Source organism: Beta vulgaris, chromosome 9, assembly GCF_026745355.1.
Source record: "Beta vulgaris subsp. vulgaris cultivar EL10 chromosome 9, EL10.2, whole genome shotgun sequence".
Classification (NCBI taxonomy): domain Eukaryota; kingdom Viridiplantae; phylum Streptophyta; class Magnoliopsida; order Caryophyllales; family Amaranthaceae; genus Beta; species Beta vulgaris.
The window spans coordinates 28461965-28475036 of NC_079210.1; the positions used below are offsets into that span (position 1 = coordinate 28461965).

The 13072-nt window shown below is 37.1% G+C and overlaps 1 protein-coding gene across 1 annotated transcript; it reads left to right on the forward strand.

Moving 5' to 3' along the window:
• Window positions 1–474: 474 nt before the first annotated feature.
• LOC125493568 (uncharacterized) lies at window positions 475–1368 on the forward strand. Its single transcript, XM_048637033.1, has one exon. It carries the CDS (start codon window positions 475–477, stop codon window positions 1366–1368), a length of 894 nt encoding a protein of 297 aa, XP_048492990.1.
• The last annotated feature ends 11704 nt before the right edge of the window (window positions 1369–13072 follow it).

Sequence of the window (13072 nt, forward strand, 5' to 3'; positions counted from 1 at the left end):
CGACGCAAATAGGCGCTTCGCATCTGACACAAATCACCCATTCTGTAGTAGTGTATTTAACTTTGTTAGCAATATTTTACGTAACTATTCTTGCCCAGGGAATGTTAATTGTACTAATATTTCTCTTATTCCCAAAGTTAAATCCCCTACTATTGTCTCTGAGTTTAGGCCTATAAGTTTTTGTAATGTATTGTATAAAATAGCTTCTAAAGCTATTGTTTTGAGGCTTAAACAATTCCTTCCTGTATTAAACGGAGAATCATAGTGCTTTTGTGTCGGGCAAGATGATTTCAGATAACTCCGTTATTGCAATGGAAAATTTTCACACTATGAAGAAGAGAAACAATAGCAGGAAAGGCTTGATCGCAATGAAGTTAGATATGAGTTAGGCATATGACAGACTAGAATGGGGCTGACGTTAATTTGGTGATGGGCTGTGTTACTTCAGTATCTTATTCTTTCAATTCATTGTTAATGGAAGAGAGAGTGGTTCAGTGTCGCCCTCCAGAGGGTTATGCTAGGGTGATCCTTTCTCTCTCTTTTTATTTATCATGGCTGCTGACGTTTTCTCAGTTGATCCAAAAAAAGGTTACTACCAGGGCACTTCATGGGGTAAAACCTAGTCATAATGGTCCAGAAATCTCTCACCATCTATTTGCAAATGATAGTCTTCTCTTTACAAGAGCCACCCGTCAGGAATGCTTAACAATAGTTGATATTCTCAACCAGTATGAAGCAGATCCGAGCAGAAAATTAAATATGAAAAGTCAGAGGTATCCTTCAGTAAAGAGGTTCACTGTGAGAAAAAAAGAAGAGTTGATTGATATTCTCCATATGAGGCATGTTGACAGACACCAGAAGTACCTCGGTATCCCTACCATTTGTGGAAGATCTAAAAAAGTGATGTTTCTGGAAATTTTAGATAGAATGTGGAAGAAGTTGAGGGGATGGAAAGAGAAGCTACTATCCAGAGCGGGAAAGGAGATTCTTATCAAAGCTGTAATTCAAGCCCTTCCTACTTATCTGATGGGTGTTTATAAAATTCCTGCTGATGTTATTCAGGAAATCCACTCGGCGATGGCTCGATTTTGGTGGGAAGGGAGAGGTGAAGAGAGAAACATGCACTTGTTGAGCTGGGAAAACATGTGTAAACCCAAGTGTATGGGTGGGATGGGGTTTAAGGATCTGGCAGTTTTCAATGATGCTTTGTTGGGTAAACAAGTTTGGCGCTTGCTACATTACAAACACTCTCTTGTGAATCGTGTTATGAGTATGAAATATTACCCCCATGATGACATTCTTTCAGCAAGGCTAGGGTTCTCTAATAGCTATGGGTGGCACAATATTTGGGGACCAAGAGCTTGGTGATGGAGGGTTTACTCTAGAGAGTGGGGAAGGGAAAGCATATTGATTTATGGGAGGATCCTTGAGTTGGTGATGAAGAGGGAAGATTTTATTCAAAGTAGTCGTGTGGATGGCTTCAATGTAGTAGGTGATCTAATTGATGAAGCTAGAAAGGAGTGGAGAGTAGAGATGGTGGAACAACATTTCAATGACAGAGACCAAAGTTGCATCCTGTCTATACCGTTGAGTTCAAGAGATTTGCAAGATGAGTTGACATGAGTTTACTCTAAAGATGGGGCTAATTCGGTGAAAACGACATACATGCTAGGGAAAGGAGGAAATTTGGAGGATTTTCATCGAGCTTGGAGTATCTTGTGGAGCTTGGAGGTGTCACCAAAGGTACGTCATTTTCTATGGCATGTTTGTACCAATTCGCTTCCGGTGAGGGAGGTTCTTTATAGGCGACATCTAGTTGAGGATCCTAGCTGTCCGTGCTGCTTAGACCACATCGAATCTCAACAGCATATGCTGTTTTTTTGCTCGAGTGTGGCGTTTTTCTGGGAAGAGTTTGGTTGCCAAATTTTGCTACAAGGAATAAAAGATGAAGGAATGTGTTAAACCCTTTTTAGATGGAGCGCTCTTGACTCAAAAATTGTTCAAAAAGGCAGCTATATTATGTGGAATGTATGGGCGATGTGAAACAAGAAGGTGTTTGAGAATCAAAGCTAACATGTTACTGTGGTAAGCTAACGTGTCCAAAGGCAAGTTGACGAATTTAATTAATATGTTGTGCGAATTTATGGGAGCCAGTCGAGGCATCTAGGGAGCAGTTCTTGTCGGTGGAGTGCGCCCCCCTTTGATGTGATCAAGCTGAATGTGGATGCATCTATTAGCAATGATGGGTGGGTGGGATTAGGAGTTGTGGCTCGTGATGCGAATGGACATGTGCTTTTTTCGATCGTTAGAAGATGTCGTGCTTTTTGGCCTTTGGAGGTAGCCGAATGTAAGGTGGTCCATATGGCTGCAAGATTGGCTATCTCGCATGGTTTATCCCACGTTATCTTTGAGTTAGACTCGTAGGGGTCTCTTCAAGACTCTCAAAGGCTGCATTATATATTTCTGATTTGGATGCCATACTTGGTGATGTTCTCTCTATGTGTAACGCTTTTATGTCCATTCGCTTTACTCATGTCAAAAGAGATGGGAATTTTGTTACCCATAATTTAGCTAGAGTAGTGTCATTTGGAGTTGAGCAATGTTGGAAACGACATTGTCCCAATAATGTTGTTTCTTATGTACTCATGAACTCTTTGTCCCTTGATTAATGCACTTCTCTTTCCCCTCAAAAAAAAATATATTACCCTAACCAATGCACTCATATTCCACGGCCTAATAGCAACAACTAACACATCGCCTCCCAAAACAAATATACACCGTTTTACTCTCAAAAAATCTCACGGCACAAATCTATTCACGCTCAAATCCCCGGCCTAACTCTCAGATAACAAGCACACCTAAGATCCATAATCTCACAACTCCTTGATACTCCCTCGGCTGACTCTCATTTCAGCGCCATTACTCTTAATTCATCATCATCAACTGCGCATCAGGACCTCCTTAATCAATCATCACCATCAATCTACAAAAATCAACGACACAAACAAAATTACCAAAGCATCATCATCCTACTAATTTTCAAACTCATGCACGTCAAACAAACACAACACTATTTTTTAAGGCTTGTTTCAATATTCAATTTTCCAAGATCAGTACAAATCAACGATCCTAGATGGTGGTATAATTTATGAGGGTGAACTAGATTCACATACCTTAATTAGTTTATTTTCTTTGTTTTTTTATTTTTTTATTAAAGCTACTAACATTCTATTCGTGATGTAGATTATTAATGTATTCCTGCGTGGTAAGTATTGTATATATAGTACTAACTCCCTGCAATAGTTTATTTTCGTATTTTTTATTTCTTTTATGAACATATTATTTTCCCTGCCTGATTGCAATATTTATCACCTTGTATTTATTGTTAATCAAGACCTAACGAACTTTCTAATTAATTCAGATAATTTGGATAATATGCTAGGAACCTTGTAATTTGGTTGCATAATAACTTATCATTAAATAATTAGTCTTTTTATTTATTTCCTAAACCAAACTAGACTAGATATTTTTAGGATACTTAAAACGTTATATGATTATTCTTTTGCATAAAATTTGTGATGAATCAATATTTAGCAAAGGCTAGCAATGGGTAAACATGGTTCATTATGGCCATATATGTACCCTCACCCCGAACTCAATCTATTGTTCATTATGACCATCTAAGAAGTCAAGATAAGGAAATCTATTGTTCATTTTGACCATCTATGAAGTCAAGATGGCCATATTCTTTTGCTTTTAACCGCCTTCATGCTATATGTGCAATTTCTCCTATTGGACCCACTCTAGATGCTCATAAAAAAAGGACTAACATGGGATAAGGATGCCTATTGCAAATACAATAAAGGAAATGTACATAAGACTGCTTTTGGCAAAAAGTTAAAAGATGTTATCCATAATATGATAGACGAAGAGAGTCTTACACTCTGTACTGCTGAAAAATGCCAAAGATAATGACCTCAACGCCATAGAAGTAGACACATCACTGAGCTCAATCACTCATGAATGCATTTCGACTCGGTTAGAAATACACTTTTTCTCTTTTCATTTAGAAAGAGAACTCATGAAGATCGAAGAACCGAAGTTGTCTCGTCACGTGACGTAGAAGTCTAGACTTAGGATTTCATTTTCTATTTCATCTCTCTTATGTTTACCTGTCTAATATACTCCCTCCGCCTCACAATAGTCTTTAGACTTTCCTTTTTTATTTGTCTCATAATACTCTTTACATTTCTACTTTGGGATATGACCTACTATTATTTTAATCACTCTTATTACCTACAACTCTAACCATGACCCACATTCTCTCTCCTTAAAATAAAATAATACTACTTTTACTAACTCCTATCACATCTACTTTTCAATAAAATAACAATTGATAACCAAACAACAACTTATCGTCTAAAAGTAAGTGCCTTGATAAGTGTCAAGAGTATTCTGGGACGGAGGGAGTAGGATTTTCCGCAACTATTTCATGTACTCATAATTTTCAATTAATAAATGAGTATTAATTTTTTAACCCTACATTAATGAGCATTATTACTGGAAATCACGATTGTCGCCTTAAAAGAAATGAATTTCTAGTTCTAAGAATGAACAAATTGACATATATAAAAGAGGCGTTCCTCCTTTCACTACAACTATCCCTCCATTTCAATCTACATCATGGGAAGTATACTTGGCAACAATTCGACGTAAAGGGAAGTAAAAAAAAAAAAAGCAATAACAAAAGAAATCAAAGAAAAAAATAAAAAGCCAATAAAAAATTGATACAAAAATTGCAAAATACATATTACAAGCTAAATCATGCCTCTGATAAACATTCTCATGACCATGCATATTGCATCCCAATAAGCCGTAAAAGACAAACCAAACCCCGCTAGGTCGAAAACCCATAAGGGCGGCTTAGGCAAAAGTCAGGGCACCTTATCATTCATTAGACTGGACTATAAATGGCTTGATTATGCTAAAGATACGTACGAAACCTCAGCATGAGGTTCGACCGCTTTAAACCAAACCAAACCTACATCACTATCCACCCTTGACAAATACCTCTTCCAAATTAATGCTTAATTAAGTGCCTAATTCATTGCAAATGGCTCCAAAGCAAAACGCTTGGCCACCATTAAAATGTTAAGAGCTACTACTGGCCTGATTTCATTATGGATACGTAGGCAACCTCTTTTGAGACCTGACCATTTTAATTCAAAACATATTTTTTTAAGGCTCGCTTAGGCTCATGAGAAAAGCACGATCGCCCAAATAATCATGAATATTCAATGCCCATCCCTACTCTTAGAACTAGACTGGGATTTGAACTTACATTAGTAGGCAACCTCATTATCTGAGTTAATTCATCATGACTCTACCTTTTCTTATTCTAATCGCTTCCTTTTTCTAAGCGACATTCTCGCTTCTAAACCAACCTTAGCATAACCTTTCAACACTTAGCGCTATGACCATGCTTTATCGTTGAGTGTTACTTTCTTTGACCTTTCTTGTTTTCTCACCTTAGGAACCCTATATGGAGTCTTTGGTCGAGACTTCCACTAAGCGTGATGAGATATTTCAAAACCAAGCAATCAAGCTGAATATTTCATTAACTCCATCTTACTGGGGGTTTTATCATTGGTTCATACAGAATCAAAGGCTCAAAGTCTAGGACTATCGTAATAAGGACTTCATTACGAGTCCATACATGAAATCTTTGGTTTTAAAACACAAACAAATACAAGATTGAACCTACTTTATGGGCTCATCTAGGCCTTGACATACAAAACTCGAAGCATATACAACTCAAGCGCTACAAAAGCTCGTTCTATAACGTATTTCAAACCAAACACAATCTAGTAACTGAATAGATTATCATTGGGCTCCATGTGCACCTTGATAACGACATTATTATGAGTCCATACAGAAGATTGTGGGCTCTAGAACTATACGAGATCCTAAATATTTTATAGGTTCACTTAGGCCCGTAACAATTACAATGCACTTTGAATCAAAAATAACCTACGTTGATCATCCTTGTGGGCTTCCTATTTCTCCTCTTACAAAAACAGTTTTCTAAACGAAAATTTGAGCTTCTAATGGAACGATCAAATCATATCATCTGCATTAGTGCCATATTATTTGCATTAGAGCCATAACATTTGCATTAGTGTCATATCTAGGCATTAGTGTCACATTTCTGCATTTACATTATATATCTGCATCATCTAAGCATTATGTCAAGAATTGCATCCTTCGTCCTTAGCAATAGTATCCTAGCATCAATCATCAAGTCGCACACACATACACACACGTATGCACACACAATAACACCTTTAAGTCTAGAGTATTAGAGATCACTCTTTATAGCTCAAGTCTTTTCCTTTCCATACATTAGCACCCAAATCACAAGACACATGCATGTCCGCGCAATTGTTTGTATATTTATGTGTTATTTGTATTTGTAGGTACCCAACATTAAACGGCTCTATACGAGTTATACTCTGCCAACGTCTGGAACAGAAGACAAGTGCTACATACATGGTGCGTCTAGCCCACCGACAACGACATCCCATGCAGCAAACTGCGTCCAGCGCAACATACCATGCCAAGCACAGGCCTGTACGTCTGGTACACAACCTTGTACAGTGCGCTTGGGGGATTCTTAGCCAAGTGGAGCCCACACATTATCAACACCCCGGAGGGGACCATAATAACTCTATCCCGTCATGAGCCGGACCATAATAACTCTACACATTATCAATACCCTAGAGCGGGACCATAATAGCTCTATCCCATCGTGAGACGGACTATAATAGCTTTATCCTGTCGTGAGCCGGACCATAATAGCTCTACACATTATCAACAACCTAAAGCGGGACCATAATAGCTCTATCCTATCGTGCGCGGGACCATAATAGCTCTACCCATATCAACACCCTGAAGTGGGACCATAATAGCTCTATACATTATCAACACCCTAAAGCGGGACCATAATAGCTCTATCCTGTCGTGAGCCGGACCATAATAATTATACACATTATCAACACCCTGGAGCGGGACCAAATAGCTCTATCCCCTCGTGAGCCAGACCATAATAGCTCTACCCATCATCATCAATACCCTAGAGCCGGACCATAATAGCTCTACCCCAACATGAGCCAGACCATAATCGCTTGTAACAACTTGATTTTTTCAGACCAACTTACAGAGGATTAAGCACAGAGAAGAGATGTTGGTCGAGATAACCGAACTATTACCATCACACTCACCGAACTACATCAGAGAGTGTGGAACTGAATTCTCAATTCTATTCAAATTAACTATTACAACAACGCCCTGATTCTCATACTTTATCCTTATAATTTTCTACAGAAAATCCGGCATAATTTTCTTTGAAATAGGACAACCCTAAAGCGAGAAATAAAATTCTAAACCTATTTATACAATTCTAATAAATACAATATCTTCAATTCCAAATCTCAATAGCCTTAACGCTTTCGCTGAGGAACAATAAAAGAGAATCAGTAGCACTAACAACTCTTAAATGGTGAAATATATTATAGAAAATAAACGATTAACTATTAAAAAGTGGGGCATACTTTCTTCGAAAACAAATACAATACTAAGGATGAAGACGTTTAGCTTAAGACCATAAATCAAGTGCCTTTGGTTAGTTAGAAAATGGATTTAGGCTTAAAACATTTAATTTCAAACTCGGTCTTTATTATTTCCTCGATCCAGACCAATTGGAGCAGGTAACTAGTCATCATAGGGTACTAAATGGGAAAACACGATTATGTGTCTATACTTACGCATCACAAGATCGAACTTTCTTTAGCAAATCAATTGCATATATATAGTTACAACACTATTAAAATTTTATCTCGAGGGAAATACCCGAGCATGAGACATGAGTAAGTTGTATACATGTCTCTTAACCTAAAACGTTGAAGAGTTAGTTGTCATCCGTCAACTATCAACCGTCAACTGTCAGCTGTCAGACGTTAACCGTCAACTATCAGCAACCAATCGTCAGTTGTCAGACGTCAAAGTTAAAGTGCCCAATGTGAATGATGTCAACGTGTAGGTGTCAGATGTGTTAGATGTCACACTTTAGGTTCCTAAAGTCTAGGTTTAGGTGTCTGACGTTAATATAGTCAAAGTTCAGATATCTGATGTCAACGGCACAATGTGCATGTGTCAGACATTGAAATCCACGTGGTAGGTATCCAAGTACATGTGTCAGACGTCAAACTTTCGATGACGAGCGCTAGGTCTCATCTCTTGGTTTGGAGCACGAGGGTAACCTTTAAGCGAGATATTATTAAACTTCAATCCTATTTATTAACTGCATTCTACTCTTATTCTCTTCGTATAATAATTTTTATTTACATCATATAACTCACATTTATATCTCATCTGATTTTCAATTAGATTTAATGTATGATATGTGTTTTATTATTATACTAACTAAAGTTCATTGCTGATGCAAACAGCCGCCTTATCTTTTGTTGTTTTGCATACTAAGCAAGTTAGATATATAGAGACGTCACCACATTCATACAAACATAAGGGCCCTAGATACAAACACACATACGAACATACATACACACACAGTCATTTGCATAACTCATAACGAAAGATATGCAATGACTCTAATATACCACAATATAATGACATTTACTATAAGACATCATGGCAATAGCTTAACGACACACACAATCAGACATCTCGAATGGTCTTCCCATTTAAAACTCCACGCTTTGACATCATAAACAACCTTGTCGACAGAACAACGCTCTGTGATATCTCGTGATGGCCCTAACACAATAATAATGGACTCAAACGACAGAACTACGCAACCAAGCATCAAACCCAAACGTTAGAACCCTAACGTCAAAATCTCGATATCAGGACTCCGACTACAGGATCCGGACGTCATGATTGCAACGTAATAACTCTGACATCATGAGCCAGGCAACCGAACTCGACCTCAACGTCAGGCGTCATGACTCATAATTTTGAAACCTATGCGTAAATCCTCAACGACTTTAGCATCAGAGATATCAATCATATGAGGACATTAGTAGATGACGCCAAAGATGACAATGGACGTAGAGTCAGACTTACAAACTATTTTTCTAATCTTCGACGTGTTTTCAGTTAGCAAATCGGGGGCTAATCATTATTATCAAATTTTACTATAGGTAATATAAAAAAGTTCGTAGAATCTCGAAAGTAGTTACAAGCGAATAATACTAAGTCAAGGTAATTCCTAACAGATTATTATTTCACTTATTACTTAGTAGATGAATGAGTACATGTGGAAAAGAATGCTTGGTGAGCAACATCAACTTAGCTGAGAAAAACAAAAAGTACACTATGTACCATTAACAATAAGAGAATAACTACCTACTAACTCTATAAAAGGGGTAGCATCCTTCCTTATCAGGGGAGATCTCACGGTGGAAGTAAACCCACAATGACCATCTATAGGAACATATAGATGCATATAGCGAAATTTCAGGAAACAATTTCCTAATATCTATCATAGGATCGCAAACATACTCAAACACATGAACCATTCAGTAGGGATTAAATATTAAACCTTTATAGCATGATTTTCTTTTTGTCTGCAAGCTTTGAAGATCCAATAGCCCCAAGTGTTACTCTTTTAATCAGTACATAAGCACCAGTTGAACACCAACATTTACTAGAACGAAAAAAAAGAATTTTCTTGCTTTTAGGTGGTATAGGCGTCGGGTCAAGAGAATAGTTTAGGGTTTCAATTGCTCTCTCTTGTGAAAAGAAACTTTGAAATGAAGTGATCACCTAAATCCTAATATTACGTCCTATATATAATAGAAGAGACATAGGCTAGTTAGGAGAACTAATTCTCCTCATATTCCCCTTAGGACCGGCCCAACTCGAATCCTAAATGGATTGCTTTGTCCAAGTTGTACTACAATGTGTAACCTCATAGGATTAATCTATGTTACTTATAGGCCCAATCAATATTTTCCTAATAATCATATTTATTTTCTATCAAGAAAATATGCTTACTAAAATAAATAACTTTATTATCTTCATAATATAATTCATATTTATATTTAGTAATTTTCGGGATGTCTAAGGACATATTCCTTCACCATCTCTACTAATCTACTATAATTTATTTCATCCAACTAATCCTTCTTCCCAACCATTGTTCGATCTTATGAAATTACATCATCATTATATATTATGCCCAATACCACATACATTAGCCCTGCTGCAATTATAACAATAAAATAAAAACTTATATGTTGAAGCGAGAGCAAAGAACAGTTTGTCGTGACGTGGAATACCGTTGTCCTAAAAGACGATTTTGCACTACCGCTGCAGTAGAAAATAAGCGATCGTCCTCAAGGATTAGTACGACTCCTAGATATATGTACACTTACACACCTCGTATGGAGACCAAAATGTTGCCCTGAAATAGGCTTGACTTAGAAAAAACGGAAAGGATGATTCTAAGGAATGAGATCAATTAGGATCCGAAAATCTTGCTGCCAACAGTTACAGAATTCGCTAATAAAGGTAAGTTAAGATACTTGCAATTTGCATCAAAAATAAAAGGATATCTAAAACGGACCACAGACCCACAGCCCGCGTCGCGCTCACCAAGAGTCTGGCTAGGTCGGTGCGCGCGCGCCTTTGTGGTATATCCATACTTCTAGCACTCTATCAAACAAAGAGTGCTAGTGAATACCTATTAATAAACAAGGTGAAACATAGCTATTTTTTTTTCAATGTGGGACAAGAGCCTTTTACTTTGTTTCCACTCCTTACTATGAGGTTTTTCTTTTATAGGAATTGTTGAACTTCCATCAATCCCCCACAGGTTCAAAAAATGAGAAAAGAAAGGGAATTAAAGTGGCTTTGGGCAAAACAAAACAATTGTATTAGTGTCAATGTCTTGCGACTTGAATTAGCACTTAGTGCTTTTACGCTAGGATATTTTTCCTATCAAGTGACTTGAGTCTTGAACTTAATAGGGAGGAAAAGACACATCACTTAAAGCATACAATTGAACATGTAAAATATTTTGATTCTCCGTGAATAACAGTGACGCCTTATACAGGTCATACATTCAGACCTGGATGCTTATAGGTGCTCATGAGAATAAGCCCATACAATTCTCATTGGAAGCGGCAACAGTTCCACACGTAAGTAGGTAAATCCAATTCAATGTGAGCTACATCATACCTCCAAACATATGGATATGGGTTCATTAAGAGCCTTGGCTCACCCTAAACTTTAATTTGTAGCAAGCACGTTATATCATAAACATCTAGGAATGGGAAATAAAAAGTTTGTGCTTTTGAATTATTCATAATGTTCTCCCTTGAACTCATAGTGAGTAGGAGTTCATTAGTTACAATAATTCATCCAATGGACCTTAATCTCATCCCTTCCGATGTTTCCAAAACTAGTTTTCTACACATGAGGCCTTTGGTAAGCGGACTCGCGATGTTCTTTTCATATCTAACATAATACAGTGATAGCAATCCATTTGACAACAAATCTTTGACAATCTTATGCCTCAAACGAATGTATCTCTTTTTCCCATTGTAGGCGTGGTTGTTTGCAACAGCTATGGCAGCTTGTGAATCATAGTGGAGAGCAATAGAAGCATATGGCTTCCCCCCACTTTGGAATATATGCAAGCAAATTTCTTAACCATTCAGCCTCATGACCTGCCAATTCAAGAGCAATATATTCAGATTTCATAGTAAACATAGCAGGATAAGATCGCTTGTAAGATTTCCAAGATACAGCTCCACCCTCTAAGGTGAAAACATAGCCACTAGTAGAGTTTACTTCATTGTTGTCAGATAATTAGTTGGCATCCAAAAACCTTCTAGTACTCGTGGACATTTGGAGTAATGCAAGCTCCAATCCATAGTACCTTTTAGATACCTGAGCAATCGCCTTAAAGCATCCCAATGATCTTTGTTTGGGTTTTGAGTGTATGTGCTTAGTGTGCTTACAGAATAAGCAATGTCAGGTCTATTGTAATTCATAAGAAACATCACACTACCAATGATTTTAGCATATTCAGATTGACAAATAGGATCATCTTTTTTTTTTCTTTAAGAAGATACTTCGATCATAAGTGGTTCTAACTGGATCGACGATAAATGAGTCAAACCTTTTCAAGAGTTTTTCAACATGATGAGACTGCCTAAGACATATGTAATTTGATTTCTTATAATTTTGACTCCCAAAAACACATCTGCCTCACCCATATCTTTCCTTTCAAATTTGGAGCTTAAAAATTTATTTGTCTCATTTACTCAATCACGACTAGTACCGAAAATAAGCATATCATCCACGTAAAGACAAATAGTCACACAACCATTTGAATCATGCTTAAAATAAATACATGAATCTCCTTCATTAACATGAAACCATTTCTTGTCATAGTCTTGCAAACTTGTCATGCCATTATTTTGGAGCTTGCTTGAGTCCATACAATGTCTTGACCACTTTACAAACTTTGTTTTCTTGACCCGAAATTGCACAACCTTCTGGTTGAACCATATAAATCTTTTCTTCCAAATCCCATTCAGAAAAGAAGTTATTACGTCCATTTGATATACAATGAGATCATGGATGCAAGTAACATAATTAAAGTTCTAATAGTTGTCATTTCAGTGACGAGGGAGTAAGTATCAAAATAGTCAATTCCCTATTTTTGAGTAAAACTCCTCACTACTATTCTGGCCTTATACTTGTCAATGGATCCATCGGGTTTTAATGTCTTCTTAAAGACCCATTTACAAATAATGGGCTTGCAACCTCTAGGCAAATCAACCGATTCCCAAGTATTATTGTTGAGAATTGTTTCCAGTTCACTATTGATTGCCTCTTTCCAAAAAAATTGCATCAATTGACCTCATGGCCTCATCATAGGATTTGGAATTATTTTCCAAAATGAACACACTTACAAAATTATCGTCAATAAAGAGTGGTTCAGACAAGAAAGCAGTTTTGAAGTCAGATCCAAAACTATTTT